The 15,443-nt window shown below is 41.7% G+C and overlaps 1 protein-coding gene across 1 annotated transcript; it reads right to left on the bottom strand.

Moving 5' to 3' along the window:
- Positions 1-12,685: 12,685 nt before the first annotated feature.
- On the bottom strand, positions 12,686-13,482 carry LOC116486083 (serpin B12-like). The gene is made up of 2 exons (XM_032182035.1): positions 13,309-13,482; positions 12,686-13,184 (listed from the first exon to the last, which is right to left on the bottom strand). The coding sequence occupies exons 1-2, from the start codon at positions 13,456-13,458 to the stop codon at positions 12,783-12,785; spliced, it is 552 nt and encodes a 183-aa protein (XP_032037926.1). The 5' UTR covers positions 13,459-13,482; the 3' UTR covers positions 12,686-12,782.
- Positions 13,483-15,443: the final 1,961 nt, after the last annotated feature.

Raw genomic sequence — 15,443 nt, 5'->3', positions numbered from 1 at the left:
ACTTTGTGCATATTAATCAACTGTGCCTCACATGCTGTGTCTTTACGAGAATGGTTGCTCAAAAAGCATTCCACAGAAAACTGAACTACAGAAAAGCTGACTTAGCAATATTTTCAACAAAGGCATATTATGCACTATTGGAAAATCCCAGTCATATACTTTATTTCATCTGACGCTTTAACATTTTTCCTTGATATATAGTTCAGTTACAATCAAACTTATTACTAGGAGGAACTCTTGAATGTACTCTTTGCTTCACATTCTTAGACCCAGGATAGAGTAGATCCCATTTTTATGAAAGTCTTTTCCCTCTGTTTTCATACAGTAATGTGATTTAGAGATATCTGATCACTGAGAAATTCAGTCCAGCATTTTATAGATTCCAGCTATTCTAGGTCCCTTTGTTTTCATTGTTATTGCATCTGAATAACTTTCTCCACCCATGCAGAAGATACCTTTCCCCTCTTCCACAGGAAAAATTAAGTTATCAGTGTATATATTTATAATATAGCCCAGTATAGAAAGATTATACTTTCATAAATTACCAACCTGGGTCATGCAGAAAAAGTGAGAAATGGTTTGGTTTTAATCTTCTTTAGAAACACACCTGGTACAAGTTAAGCATAGCTTTATCACACAACTCATAAATTTTAATACAATCCAAAGCATTGCATAGCATCTTGAAAATATTCTTACTTCTTCAAGGTGATACATACAATATATTTATGCTAGGCAGATGTGTACATCACTAATGTATATATTAATCTTTAGACACGTCCTCGACATATCATCTGTAATGTGAAGGTTAGAATTAAAGGTCAGGGAGATAGTTACCTTCTCCTCAGGAGTGATGGTGTCAATTTGACTGTAAGGCTTGATGTCAGGGTTGCTAGAGCAATAGAATATAAAGCCATTGCCACTCCCAGTGGCAGCATAATTTCCATTCATGACAAATCACATTCCTGTCTGTTGCAAATGGTTAGGATAATTAGGGGACCTTTAGTGGGATCTTGAACTTTTTCTTGTCTCCAGGAATTCAGAAAGAAGTCACCATTTTAAATGCATAGTTACATAAATTGAAAATAAAATAAAATAAAATACCTACTTGTTCAAAGAAAACTACTAGAAACAAAGGAATTTTCAGACGTTTTACTTGTAAAAATAAATTCTAAAAACTTTGATGCATGTTGCTATTAAAAATCACACTACCAAATTCAAACACAGATGTTTGTGTAATGGAAATTAATTATTAAAGTTTCTGCAGGTGGAACAGTAGGAAGGGAAACAAAAATACAGAATATGAATTACTGAAGTACCTATTTGGCCAATTGTGGCATAAGGCAATGATTCTAGAAGAGAGGTAGGGGAATTCCCTTTGCTTGCTCCAGTTCCATGCTTCTGAAGACTTCTTTCTTGAAGATGCCTTCCAGGGAATTTTACCTACCTGTTCTCTTTTTCAACTGGAAATTCCTTCTTCCTTGTCCTTCATGGAGAAGAGGAATGTAGCCATTTGTTCCAGAATTTTTTGAATGCCTAACAGGTTGGAAAACAGTAGTTTGCTTTCATTTGCATGATACCCTAGAAGAATGGGTATGGTGTGTGCAGAGAATGACAATGCCACATGAGCATGTTACATATGCTGCAGCCGAGCACTCTGCAGTTGTTGCAGTGATGTGGCTCAGACCATGTGTGTTCATGTCACATGCAGACTAACCCAGGCACACCTGGGATGCTGTGCTTCCTGCAGAGACACTGCAGCAGGAACTCCCCATGTATCAACTGCTCTTCCTTATTTTTTCCAGGTCTGTTCCTCTGCTGGGGATTCCTGATGTTTCTGCTGTAAATGGGGAAGGCTTTCATGGCATGAGAGGCAAAACATAGGAAAGCTCTCTCTGTCTGCACAGTTGTCTTTCAAACCTTTGCATGCTGCCGATGTGCTTACAAAAAAGCTGGACTAGTTTTGTCCAGGCAGGCTTTCCACAAAATACTGATGTGTCAGCCAAGCTTAACCCAGGACTTCTCATTGCTCCTCATTTTCATCAGTGACTGAGGAATTCTGGTCCTTACCTTACAATGCTTCAGCAAGGCATATGCAGCACGGACAGAGCAACATAATTATAAGAAGTAGTACATTTCTGGGGTTATTTTCCTGAAAAAAATGTCTTCCTTCACATTTATGTTGATATGGCGTGTGGGTGGGTAAGTATTTGCATGTGTGTGTGCAAGCACAGGTGCTTACAACAGTGTTTTCTAAGAAGTGCTTAGTTATCACTACTAACATATACTTAGGTATCAACCCAATCAGATAGTAGGCTTCTCTGTTTAGGAAGCTCTGAAGGCAGTTTCAAATCAGTTGTAAAATTTTCATGAGTTTATTTCCTTTACAGTTTGAATTGCTCCATGTAGTGACGGATCATTTTAAGTGGACCACTTTCTGTCAGTGCTTACAATTATAATTAATGAAAGAGATGAACTGGAATTAGTTCCCAGAAAGGAATATTTTTTTGCTATTTTTGTAGTCTCCTGATACTTCCTGTTCCTTCTAGGTAAGTAAAATGCAGCTTAGAGAGTGGGTTAGTATAGTATATTCCTGTGCTTTTTCTAAAATACAGTAATAGAGGGGGAAAAAATATAACAAAGCAGGTAATAAACCCCATGGGACCAACCTGTTTGAAATGTCTTGCTCTTTTTCCGTGAATGCTCCTCAAACCACAGCATACTTCTGCTCAGGGCATTGGTTCAAGCTCATTGAAAGATGTAACAGACGCTCTAAGGCCTTCTTGTTCTCTGCACTCTAGTTTTTGCTGCTTCTTTTACTCTTTGCTAGATGATAATGACTATCTCCACTGCCAGATTCAGCAAAGGCTGGTGTGCCCTCAGCAAAATCTTCTCTCTAACTTGGCCTCTTTAAGGAGGTACCAAAGCTTGCCTTCACATGACTTCTGTCATGGAGATGCCTGGGAAGAAGATGCTTATTTCCCACTCTGTCCACAGGGTAAAGGGGTCCTGTCTTGGATAAACAGGGCCCCCATGCCCTGAAGTGATCTGCAGCTTTTGTGGAGTCAAATCTCCCAGGAACTAGGGACCTTCTTATGCCCCAAGCTGGTTTTATGGTAGCCACAAGCAAAATGAATCACTCCACAGCATTTCTGAATGTTTCTTGATTCAGGAAGAGGGAGACATAAGCAAAATGGATGTCTCCAGAAAAGGGAGAGAATCAGACACCAGTTAGTGACTTCCCGCTCACTCCTGATGCACCCTGCCCAGGCAGCCAAGCATGGGCCTTCTCCTTGCCACTTGTTTGCTTTTCCATCCAAGAGTTCATCTTCCCTCTAGAGGCTTCAGCAGCACAAATGAAGTCCACAGCTTCCAGCTCTGCATGGTACAGGGCCCTAGTGAACTCCAGGTATTGCTACAAACCAGGGAAGACAAGCTTTCTCCCAATCATAAAAACTTGTGCTGAGTAGTTGTCACTTACCTGAAGGAACCAAAAAGTCACTAGAGAAGTGGTTGATGCCCAATGCCTGTCAGTGTTCAAGATTTATTTGGATAATGCCCTCATGAATATCTGTTTTAACTTTTGGTTACCCCTGCTCTGATCACGCAGGTGGACTTGATGATATTTGAAGGTCCCTCCCAGCTGAACTAGTCTAGTCTAGTCTAGTCTATGCTTCCAATATTATCTCACATTTCCAGTGTAGTTCTTGGTTCCTGGACTGGCTGTGCCTAGCATCTGATGAAGATGAAGCACCTACAATGTAAATGTAGTGTAAATCTATGTAATCAGATAAAAGAACACACAGAGAAGGTATCAAGGCTACACAGACGCTTCACAGATGCTGCAGATCACACAAGTGTGTATGGAAAGAAAAGCTTTGAGACCCGTAGCTGCCACCTGCCTCTTTTGCTTCACTCTGTTTGAAGAGTATGGTCTGGAGATATCTACCACAGAAAGAAGGCTCCAGGCCTTTTTTCATTTCTACATGGAACCCCCCACTAGCAAGTCCTGGAAGAAAGGCAAAGAACCTACCTTCTCCATCTCTTTTGCTGTGTTGTCTCCAGCACCCATCTGGACTATGCTCAGGGCAGCTGAGATGTTCAGTGGGGAGAAGAAGATATTCTCATTTCTTTTTACTTTGATCAGTTCTTTGAAGAAGTCCAGGCAGAACATGGCATTGGCTGCACTGAGTGTGCCCACTGTGACAAGGCCAAGGCCTGCAACAGCACAGCCATGGAATTAATTTCACAACAGAGTCCAAAGCCACCATGCTGGAAATGGGGAGCCTCTCCCAGGCACCTCAAGCACCCACGTGCTTCCAGAAGCAGGTTTCAGACCACACTTAGCACTTCAGAGCAAAGTGCAAACCACCCCCTGACCCCAACATCCATCTCTGGACAAATCTCCCTCCTAGGTGTAACCTGACCTACCCTGGTCTGCTCTATACCCACATACATGCCCTTAATTTTTCTTCTAAAGGCTGAACACTCTGGTCATATGGCTTTGTACACAACACCTTTTTCTTTGAGGACTACTACACAGTTTAGTAGCATTACTCAGCCTTCAGACACTGTACTTCTTTGAAGTTGATTGTGTAAAACCTTTTCCCCTTTGATTATTGCATAAAACATGAAGCATGTTGTATAAAAAGAAGCAACAGAGAGGCCAGAAAATTGCATTTTCAATCTCAGCCATACAATAATATGGAAAGGCCTTCTTCTGCCTCCCACGGCTGAGGTGGCAATTTCATAAGCTGCCTGGCAATTCTAAGATTGCTGCCTTGCCATTTATCTCCTTTTGCCTTTTAAGGGAAAGAAATTACCAAATTCCTTTCTGCTGATGGATGAAGTTATTCACTGAAGCAGATCATTTGGCTTCCTACAGCCTGGACTTTCCACACGCACAAAACGTAGAAGTTGTCCCTGTGAGAACAAGTCCTGCAGCCTGCACCCGTGCATCACTATGACACGCTTTGATCCTGTCCCAGGTCTCCTTCCAGTCCTGACCCTACCCCGAGGAGAGTGAGAGCTGAGAGAGCTACCTTCTCCTGGGAAGAACTGACTCTGGCTGCTTCTTTGGTGAGGAGGGCGGTGGCCTGTCTCATACTAGGTGGAAAACAACACCACGTAGTCAGGCTCCCTGCGCAGGTTTTTCTGAGTAAGGAGAGTGCCTGGGGAAATAAAGGGCTGGCAGCCAGGGTACCAGGAGCCTGGCTTCTCCTGTACCACAACAGAGTGGAAGTCATGATCCAGAATCTTCTGGTTTTCACCCTCTGAAACATGTGGGGAGAGAAGGAAAATGTTTTTCTCCTCCCAGGGATGACGCACCCTATAGATGTGGCTGCATCTCATTAGTGTGCACTGCTGAATCGTCTCAAAGATGTGCCAAGTATCTGCAGGAAGCATACAATAACAGGAAGAGAGAAACCGAATGTATATATATACATGTATGTGTGTCTATATATATATATATATATATATATATATATATATATATACATATAAAAGTGACTCACAGCATTCAGAGGGGCACTTCTCCCTCTCACTGAAGGATTTGTGTGTTTATGGTAACCTTGTCTCCAGGAAGCCCTGATCCTCTTGTGGCAGATGATGGAACTATAAGTACAACATGCTTTTCCTCTTTAGCCCCAACCTTCCCAGAGAGGTGCAACATTCCCAATGGTGATCCAGCAGCTTCTCTGCCTGAAGACAGTGAGAGCACTGTGCTGAAGCAGCTCTTAAATTCAGACCAGTGCTCCAGGCCCCTCCAAGGATGCACATGGGTTTTCCCCATGACGCCAAAGAGTGGTGGACACTGCAATCAGAGCACTTGCAGCTGGGGAGCTCAGCTCTGGAAATATGCTGCTGTACTCCAGCTATGGATCTAGACTTGTACCCACTAGATTTTCACCACAGTTTTCAGCAGAAGTGTGTGGGGAGCTTGAGGCACATGTGGTTTTGCCTTGGGCTTGAAATGCATCAGGCTCTTATTGATCTACATGGTCATTGTCGCTGCACTTTTCACAGAATCACAGAATCATCTAGGTTGGAAGAGACCTCCAAGATCATCTAGTCCAACCTCTGACCTAACACTAACAAGTCCTCCACTAAACCATATCACTAATCTCTAAATCTAAACGTCTTGGATGGCTTGCACAAAACAACGAGCCAAAAAGGCATCAAGGAGGAGTTGCTCCTGGCTGGAGGCACAGGAGATACACCAAAGGCCCCTGGGTATGTCTTCCAGGATCCTTCCTAATCATTGTCATTCATAAGCAGGGAAACAAACACCACACTAGCAAAACAATTCCTCTTAGCTTTCAGTCCCAGAGGCTGTTCTGCTTCAGGAGCAGCAAAAGTGGTATTTATACTATCCCCTCCACCAGGTGTCCGGAGGCTGGTTGTGGTCTGAGTGTTGCATTTATTTTAGGCCAACATGCATTTGTGCTCAGCAGTGCTCCAGGCGTAGTAGTGTATTTCGCACAGGGGACCAGCAGCTGACTTAACTGAGCAAAATGCAGCTAATTTCCAGTATAGATATCACATGGTCATCACACTGATGTATTCAGAAAATAGGAGCTGGTGGATATGGTACTAAGAGGGAACTTCCCCCGTCATGAAATTCTGGATTGAGAAAGCATTTCCCCTCAGTGGTCAGCCCTCTGTCACTCACTAAGAGAATTTCTCCCTCTGTAGAATGAGGGCTGTAGGAATGGAAGCAGGAGGCATTACAGACATAGAAAAATCTTTCTCCAAGCCAAACATTTTACAGTCTTGAAGGAGTGTGGCTGTTCATCCACATTTCAAACACTAGTGCTTTGGGGAAGAGCTTTCCTTGAAAAGTTTTTCAGCAATACTAAGAAACAAAACAAAAACACCACCCACAAAAAGCCCCACAACTTTCCATCTGATACTATTTTTAGAAGGCAGATTGAGATAAATAAACCTGTAGGACAAGTAAGTTCCTGGTGGGGGTGCTGCATTACCCTGCCCTGTGCTTTTAGTTCATGAATGACATATAACGCACTAGAATGGCAAGGCACAAGACATATGGCAAGAGATGGAAAAGCACTGAGATACTTTAGTATCTTGTGTACCTAGGGCATGTGCTCAGCACAGCTTCTTCGCAAGGCATTGCTCAAGATAAGAAGACGTTAATGAGAATATGCAAAAGAGCACCTTCTGTAGGACCTTTCCCATCATGTTTAAAATAGATAGGACATGTTTGGAAAAGCTGGACTCTCTAAACTGTATCAGTCAAGTGAGGGAGTGGTGTGAAACAATGTGGGAGCTGTGTAGATAACAGTGCTCTTACACAAAAGCAGTGACATGCTGTCTCAGAATTAAGAACACATCATTTCATGCCTGAGGATTTGGTTGAAAAAGTAGTACCACAGCACCCTCTGAAGAGTATAAAAGAAGCTCATAATAGAAGTATTATGAGTGTTATTAAGAAGTTAAGGCAAGATTCATGCTATCAGAAAGATATAGAGCAAAATAGCAGGGCTAGGGAGTCATGCTATCAGGGTTAGGGAGGTGATCGTCCCCCTGTACTCAGCTCTGGTGAGGCCGCACCTCGAGTACTGTGTTCAGTTTTGGGCCCCTCGCTACAAGAAGGACATCGAGGTGCTTGAGCGGGTGCAGAGAAGGGCGACGAAGCTGGTGAGGGGCCTGGAGAACAAGTCCTACGAGGAGCGGCTGAGGGAGCTGGGCTTGTTCAGCCTGGAGAAGAGGAGGCTCAGGGGTGACCTTATCGCTCTTTTTAGGTACCTCAAGGGAGGCTGTAGCGAGGTGGGGGTTGGCCTGTTCTCCCACGTGCCTGGTGACAGGACGAGGGGGAATGGGCTTAAGTTGAGCCAGGGGAGTTTTAGGTTAGATGTTAGGAAGAACTTCTTCACTGAAAGGGTTGTGAGGCACTGGAACAGGCTGCCCAGGGAAGTGGTGGAGTCACCATCCCTGGAAGTCTTCAAAAGACGTTTAGATGTAGAGCTTAGGGATATGGTTTAGTGGAGGGCTGTTAGCGTTAGGTTGGAGGTTGGACTCGATGACCTTGAGGTCTCTTCCAACCTAGAAAATTCTGTGATTCTGTGATTCTGTGAAATAGTACTCTATTATTGTTAGGATATTGACCTATATGGATACTTTTTTTCTGTTAAAGTATTACTGGATTACAACAATGGTCCTAGGAGCAGAGACTGGAAACCAGAACTCACATAGAAGATGTCCTAGTTGCTGAACTGTAAAGTTATCAGTCCTTGAATTTCCCACTTGTGTCATTAAGTTTCATTCATTCAAGTTAGAGCAGAACTTCAAAAGCAGGGTGTGTATTTCTATGTATTTTTTCCACTGAGTCTACGCTAAAACCCAGTGCCTGACAGTGCTTGGTGCATTCCTCTGGAAGATGCAGGCTTGAATTCTATCAAGGATATGGGATTCACTGAAGATAGGTCATTCACCTCCTGAGCCACGTGATTTCTCCACTGTAGAAGTTATGTACCACTTTCACTTAAAAACATGAAGTCTGATCTAATGGCATTTTCAGGGAGCCTTCTTTGAATAGGTATGCTTTGAATTCATTTACTAGATGCTCTCCAGAGACCTGTGCTTCAGTCCATTTTGTTCCTGGATTTCAGCATGGGGAAAGCACCTCATTGCTCACATCAAGGCAGTTCAGAGCAAGCAAAGGAAAACGCCAGCTGCTAGAGAATTTACAAAAGGTGAAAATAAAATGCCTACAAATTTTGGATACTTACACATGCACGGTAAAAGAGAAATTTTCATTTAGATGGGTTTTTGGAGATATACGCTTAAAGCCAGCCTATGTTTTGTTTAGGACAGCCACATTCTTATTTTGAGTATTCAGATTCTCCTTTCTGAAGTCATCCATAATTCTGCATATTAAACATGTTCTTCACTAATTCTCCATTACATATACCTGGAAAACTACAGTCAGGAAGTGTGATTTCTGAATCTGGTTTTCATAAAATACTATGAATACTATGATGTAGTACCTGCTAGAAACAATTATAATACCATATAGAAAACAAGTGCACTTTATCAAGAAAATAGAATCAAGGATTTACTAAGAGACAAATTTTTAATAAATATGGAAAATATAAGTCAAGGTTACCTCAATGCCTTTCCTGTGTGATTAACTCTACAGATGGAGCAGAATAGCACCTTGTAACAGGGCAGAAGGTACATTTGCAGGCTCAGTTTTTTATACCATCACTTCCACAAATAAACAATGCAAAATGCACATTGCAAAGCAACATGTTCGATTTGCAGAAACACAAGTAGGTTGTTTCACACTAATCAATCATTTGCGTACAGAAAGCAATAACTGCTTGCAGAAAACTACGTGCAATCAAAATGCAACACATCACCATGGCAGATCAATGTATATTCAAGCAAAATGGAGTAGCTTAACTTAAATACCTAAGAGACTTCTTAAATAATGCTTTGCTGTCTGCCCAGCAGTGAGATGCTTTGCCTCAAGAAAGATAAACCTACACCTGGCACTGGATACCTTGTTTGACAAAAAGACATTCCTTTCCATTCCCTCACCTTTTGCCTTTAGAAGCTACAGGTGCCAGACTAAGCAAGTATTTGTTTGGGGTGGTGGTAGCATTGATCTAACATGAAGAATTAGTGAAATGTGATCACAGGAGGTCAGGGTTCTGTGGGGGCCAGGACCTCCGCTGGTGGACCAGGCAGGGCCTGGCAGCCAGACCCCGTCCTAGCACCCCAGACAGGATTAGGGCAGCAGGGGCACCAGGGCAGGGGTTTCCCTTCTGTTTTGCTCAAACCACAGTTTTGGCCACCTCGGCCCCCACCATGTGACTTTTGTGGCTGTGTTTTTGAATTAATGTGTATTTGGCTGCACATGCTGAGTGAAAGGATGGGCCCCCTGCTCAAGAGGTTTTGTGGGGACCTGGGGCTGAGGGGTGGCATGCTGATCCACAGCGTGGGGCTCAGGGCAGGGCAGCAAACAGGCCAGAGCCCAGCTGTTTGCAAAGGGGACGCCTGCCCCTCTGGATCCTGCTCTGTGCCCCTCGCCCAGCGCAGAGCCCATTCCTGCAGCTGCAGAAAGGCTTCAGGGCTAGGGTCTCCTGGCAGCAGCCAGCCCAGGCCAGGCACACTATATAGAGGGACTACAGGCCAGGCACTGTATAGAGGGACTTTGTCATCCCAAACAGATGGTTTCAAGCTGCCAAAAGGCTATAAAGTGTTTTTTTTTCTTCAGGGAATTAGCCTTCCTCTCCAAATTCATGAGATTGTGGCAGCAGTAAAATGGCTGCTACTGCAGGTAGCAGGAACAGCCCAGCTGCAGACCCTTGCTTCAACAGGCTCGCCCCACTGCCCAGCCCAGAAATGCACCTGCTTAGTTGGTACTAAAAGGAATCTTATTGCAAAGTCCCTCTCTATTTCTTTCACTTTTATTACTAAGCTCCTGTGTTTTCAAATAGCAGCGAACACAGATCCATTCCCTCTGCCCACATACAGGGTTGTTGGAAACTTCAGCTTAATTTCTTGAAAATCAAGGATGCTGAAAAAGGTTATGCTGGGGGCTTAAAACTGTGCTCATTTCTGAGAAAAGACTGGAATAAAGGGATTTATTTTTTTTTCTCCCTGTGGCATTTGACACTTCATCATGGGAATCCCTGCCCCTGCCTTTTCAGAAACATCATCAATGTTTGAGGCTGTGGTGCTCAGAACTTCCTCAGGGTATGTAAATACTCCATGATGACAACTTTAGGTAATAAAAACATAGTTTAGTAGGCGATCTGTGCCATCAGCCTCCTGAACAGAAACGTGAATGCAACCTGGGGAACCACTGCTTACGTTGTACCACACCTTCAGATTATACAGTAAGGATAGTTTGTTTATTTAACTCTATTATTGGCCTGTTCTTGCTCAAACATCACTCACTCCTATTTCCTAGACTTTCTTGTCCAAAGAGCCCCAGGTAATTCATGGTACGTAAACTGTGGTAATCGTGAATGCAGAACGTTAGAGTGCTGTACGCTCAATTATATGACTAATGGCTAATGCATACTTTCCTTTTTATGGGTCATAAAGCAAGTTGCAAATGGTAATTTGTTAAACCTCATATAGAAACTTTCTGAGGAAGATGTTACTCATCTTAAATGAGCACATTAACAGTTATGTCTCCCTATCAGTCATCAGCAAATTCTGTTTTTCTGTAGTTGTCCCACAAACTAAATTTTTTTTCCAGGTTAAGTTTAACTGTGATTTCTTGGATTTACATTGCTCTTCACAAAACTTGATTCCTCAGAGCAGGAGAGGAACTTCTCTATAAATGAATCATTAAAATTCACCAGACAGCAGTACACAAGGAAGAAAACAAATTTCTCAACAGTTCCAGGCTACAGCTTTCCACATCAGTAACTTCAGGGAGGTGCTTTAGACTGTTTTTATCCTATTTTTTGGTACTGAAATCACTTGATATTTCTCCAAATAGAATGCAGTCTTCTTTACTATGGAAATAATTAATCCTCTTCAGAAATGTGTGTGTTTTCATACCTCATTCCTGTAGACACTATGCTCTTTGGTGTCATTTCAGGACATGGGGAACTTAGGAGATGTTGTCCAGAGGGGTTGTGGAGTCTCTGTGCTTGGAGATTTTCAAAAGCCCTCTCTGGACATGGACCCCAGCAGCCTGCTCTAGGTAGGTGACCCTGCATGAGCAGGAGGGTTGGACAAGATGACCTCCAGAGGACATTTGCAACTTCAACCATGTTGCAATTCTGTAAGGGTGTGTTCTGTTTTGTTTTGTTTTTCAAAAAAGAGTACAGAAAAAGTCCTGTAAAAAGAGGAACCGAGTTTTGCCTTCCTGCATACACGATTGCCATTGTAATCATCTCTCTTCTAGAGGTATCCATGATGGCGTAATCCTGTCTTTTCCCTGAGTATTCCTACTGTTATAAAAAAGCAATGATCCTAATAGAAACACACATGATAAAATCCAGGGCTTGTGTAAGCTGTCCGTGTCACATACCATCATTCTAATTGGTAAGATGGCACTATAGGTGTAGGCTTATATCTAAATAAATAAATGAAGCCAAAGCTGCTTCTAGCATGACATTTTTATATAGCACAGAATAGCACAAAGATAGATCCAGCATACATCACAGGGGAGAAAGTGGTACTGTTATCAGTAAATATGTATATTTGCTGTAAATAAGTATCTCTTAGTTGTTTGTGACTGTTGTGGAAAGGTAGTTATCAAAGTGAGATCTCCATTGTGCAAAGGATTCACCACAGTGTGTAGGTAAGAAAAAAGCATCTTCAAAGCACCTCTCTGCTCACAAGGACCCACCAGGACAGGAATTAAAAATATAGAGCAAGGCTACTCTGTTTTTAATGGCAGTTACTGATAATCGTTACAGACAATTCTCAGGCAGCAGCATACCAATCCCACCTTTGCCAGGCAGGTGCTGTACTACACCACACGGCTGTGCTGGAGAACTCTAACGTATACAGGAGCTTTATATGTGGACTTTGAGGAAACAAATTGTTCGTGATATCCAGTGAGGTTAAGGGAAAATTTACTCCTACTCTGGATTCAGATCAGTATTTGCCATTCATTAAGAGTAGCAGTAGAGCAGCCAGTTGCCAGTTGTAAGATAAACTGGTCTGGTTGCAGTAATTACTTTGAAATACAAGCTAGCTGTCATAGGATTAAGAACACATTGGGGAAAAAATAGTATTTCTGATTTTCATCCAGGTGTTTCTTGCAATGTTAGAAAAAGGTCCTGGTTTTAAGGTGAGCAGAGTTTACCAAAGAAAAGAATAGTATTGGTGGGATTGTGCCTAATAAAGAATAAGAAAGGGTGGTCAGCCATAAACACCTCTGTGAGGGGAAGAGACCTGTTCACAATGACCGCTCCTGTAGCAGCAGCTGCTACGGTGCCTTCCTCATTGACTTCCACATACGTCTTGTGGACAACATTTGACAGCACCAGAGATTTCACAGGTGACAATGCAGAAAGATCAGCTTTTACATCGAAGATGTCAGTCATTCCCATCGCTTGTAATACCTCATTGAGGTTAAAGGTGCCTTCGAGCTTGAAACGGGGAAGGTACACCTCCACTGTTGTCTCAAACATATGCTCTGAAGAAGACCACAGCATTAAATTTTCATAGGTCATTGCGCTTTCAATCTAGAAGACAAGGAAATTAAAGAGTTTAGAGTAGGTAAGCAGCTTTGAAAAGTTTAGATTCTTGCCCAGCTTTAATCCAGACAACCAAATTTTGGGCCAGTTTAGCCATAGTCCACAGCCTTACCTGTTCCAGCCCACCAGCAGATCCATCAGCCATGTCTCCTGGCAGAAGGATGATCATACTCAGTGACTTCTGAGCATAAGGCAGTTCAAGCACCTGAGTGCCCAGCTCCTCGATATAACCTAATTTAAACATGCCTTTCTGATACATCATCTGCACAGGCTTCCTCTCATTCTGTTTAAAAGAAAAATAATTCTATTTAAAAGAAAGCTTAAGTCTTTGTTTGCAGCAGTAATTGTTAGGCACAATGTTTTTCTTTATTTTCTTGCATCTACAATGTCACACAAAACATCAGCTTTGACATGTATATATAAAGGGGTAATTCTCCTGGGGGGAAAAAAGGAAAGAAAAAAAAAAAGAAAAAAAAAAAGAAAACAAGAAAACACATTTTTCTGCAATTGATCAGCTACTGAAGTGGCTTAATATAGTCACTGTATGGCCAGCCAAACAAGCTGATGCTAACTGGATTTGCAAGTCTTAGTTTGGAATGGGATAAAGAAGAAATAGCACTACAAGAATCAGGCTGGCATTTATCAGGTAGGTTGTTTAGGCAGGAAGTAGGAAGTAATAGGTTAAGAGCAAAATCATAGGTTTTTTTGTTTGTTTGTTTGTTTTATTATTTGTGCATATGTGTGTGTGTGTGCATGTGTGTGATGGGGTTGTTCAAAAGGTGTATAAAGGTTCAGGTATCATTTTACTATTAGTTAACTTCTTATCTAGCTTCTAAAGCAGTCAAAGAAGCATATGAGTAGATGACATTTTCAGAAGAAAATCCTGTTAATATTGATTAGCATATGAAGAAAAATACATAGAGCTTCTCTCTATCTCATAGTTCCTCTAACTACAGCAGTGCTCCACATGTTCTCAGCTATATGCCATTTTCAGTTTCTGTATTTAAAGCCACATCTTAAATATTTCCAAATATGTCACAAATGTAAGTCGCCAATATTACGGTTTCTTACTGGTCTCTTAACAATGCTGCGCAACACTATAGCAATATGTGTTTTCCTGGCCTTTTGTTTTGATAAGTAAGGAACACATGAAAGACACTTTTAACCATACAAAGCTCTTCAACATAAGATCAAAACTAAATGTGTGTTCTTTGTTGGTTTGTTTGGTTTGGGGTTTTTTTTGTTTGTGTTTGTTGGGGATGAGAACTAACAAAATATTAGTGAGACATATGGAAAGAATTAAAACTGAATGAAATGAAAGGAAAAGGGCTGAATGTCTTTTTTGAAGACATCTGTTAGACTTAACTTGCACAATACTTGGAAGAATGTGCTTGTTAAGGAGTTTGCTTGGCAATCATATTGACAATACCTGAGTTAAACAGCAAATGCTTTGATGACATACATAAGGAACTAAAAAATGGAAAAGGGGACTAAAAATTAAAATATATTGAAAATAAACTTTTAAACATTGCAAATACAATAAATGAAATACTCTAGGAGAATTTTTCCTATTTTTAAATTCAGTCTGCATATTTGTTGCTTCTTAATATCTGGCCTATTTTTTTTTTTTTTGGTTTGTTTTAACCTATCAAATGCATAGCTCATGTTAAAATGTATTGAACCAGGATGGCCAATCCTTGTTAAAGCCAGGACGACCCCTTGGAGCCAGTATGAAAAAGGATTTTAGAACTGGCTTCCATCCATGTAATGACTACTTGGTTCAAAATTGCTGATCAGGGCTTACACATGTGTTTTGCCAGCTGTTGAAGCAAAATCCTGAGTTGTTGCAATTTCTGAGGCTTGCACATTTTTTTCAGTAAAGGTTTTGTTTTACTGTGAAAATCCTTCCTGCTATCTCTGCCCAACAGGAGAGGCAGGTTAAGTTCTCAGCACACTCACACCTTCCTCACAGCACAGCTGAACCCCCTGGAAGTTGTGTGTCTTGGTTATGCTTACGACAATGCTCACAGTATTTAGGGTAAATAAAGTTGAGATTTACAGGAGGCAGATGTACCTGATTTAGTTTAAAGTCTCTCTGAACTGTATTTTTTCCTTCAAACTTGTGTTCCCAGGATGCTTTGAAGTAGATTACATTCACCAGCACCAGAACTGCATCCACATCAATCATTCCAGAAGCAAAGAGTTCCTTGATTTTACCTAAAGGAAATTTTGGAAAACACAAGTATT

Source organism: Aythya fuligula, chromosome 2, assembly GCF_009819795.1.
Source record: "Aythya fuligula isolate bAytFul2 chromosome 2, bAytFul2.pri, whole genome shotgun sequence".
Classification (NCBI taxonomy): domain Eukaryota; kingdom Metazoa; phylum Chordata; class Aves; order Anseriformes; family Anatidae; genus Aythya; species Aythya fuligula.
The sequence above is the reverse complement of the archived record's forward strand: the minus strand, read 5'-3'. Positions and strand labels throughout refer to the sequence as shown.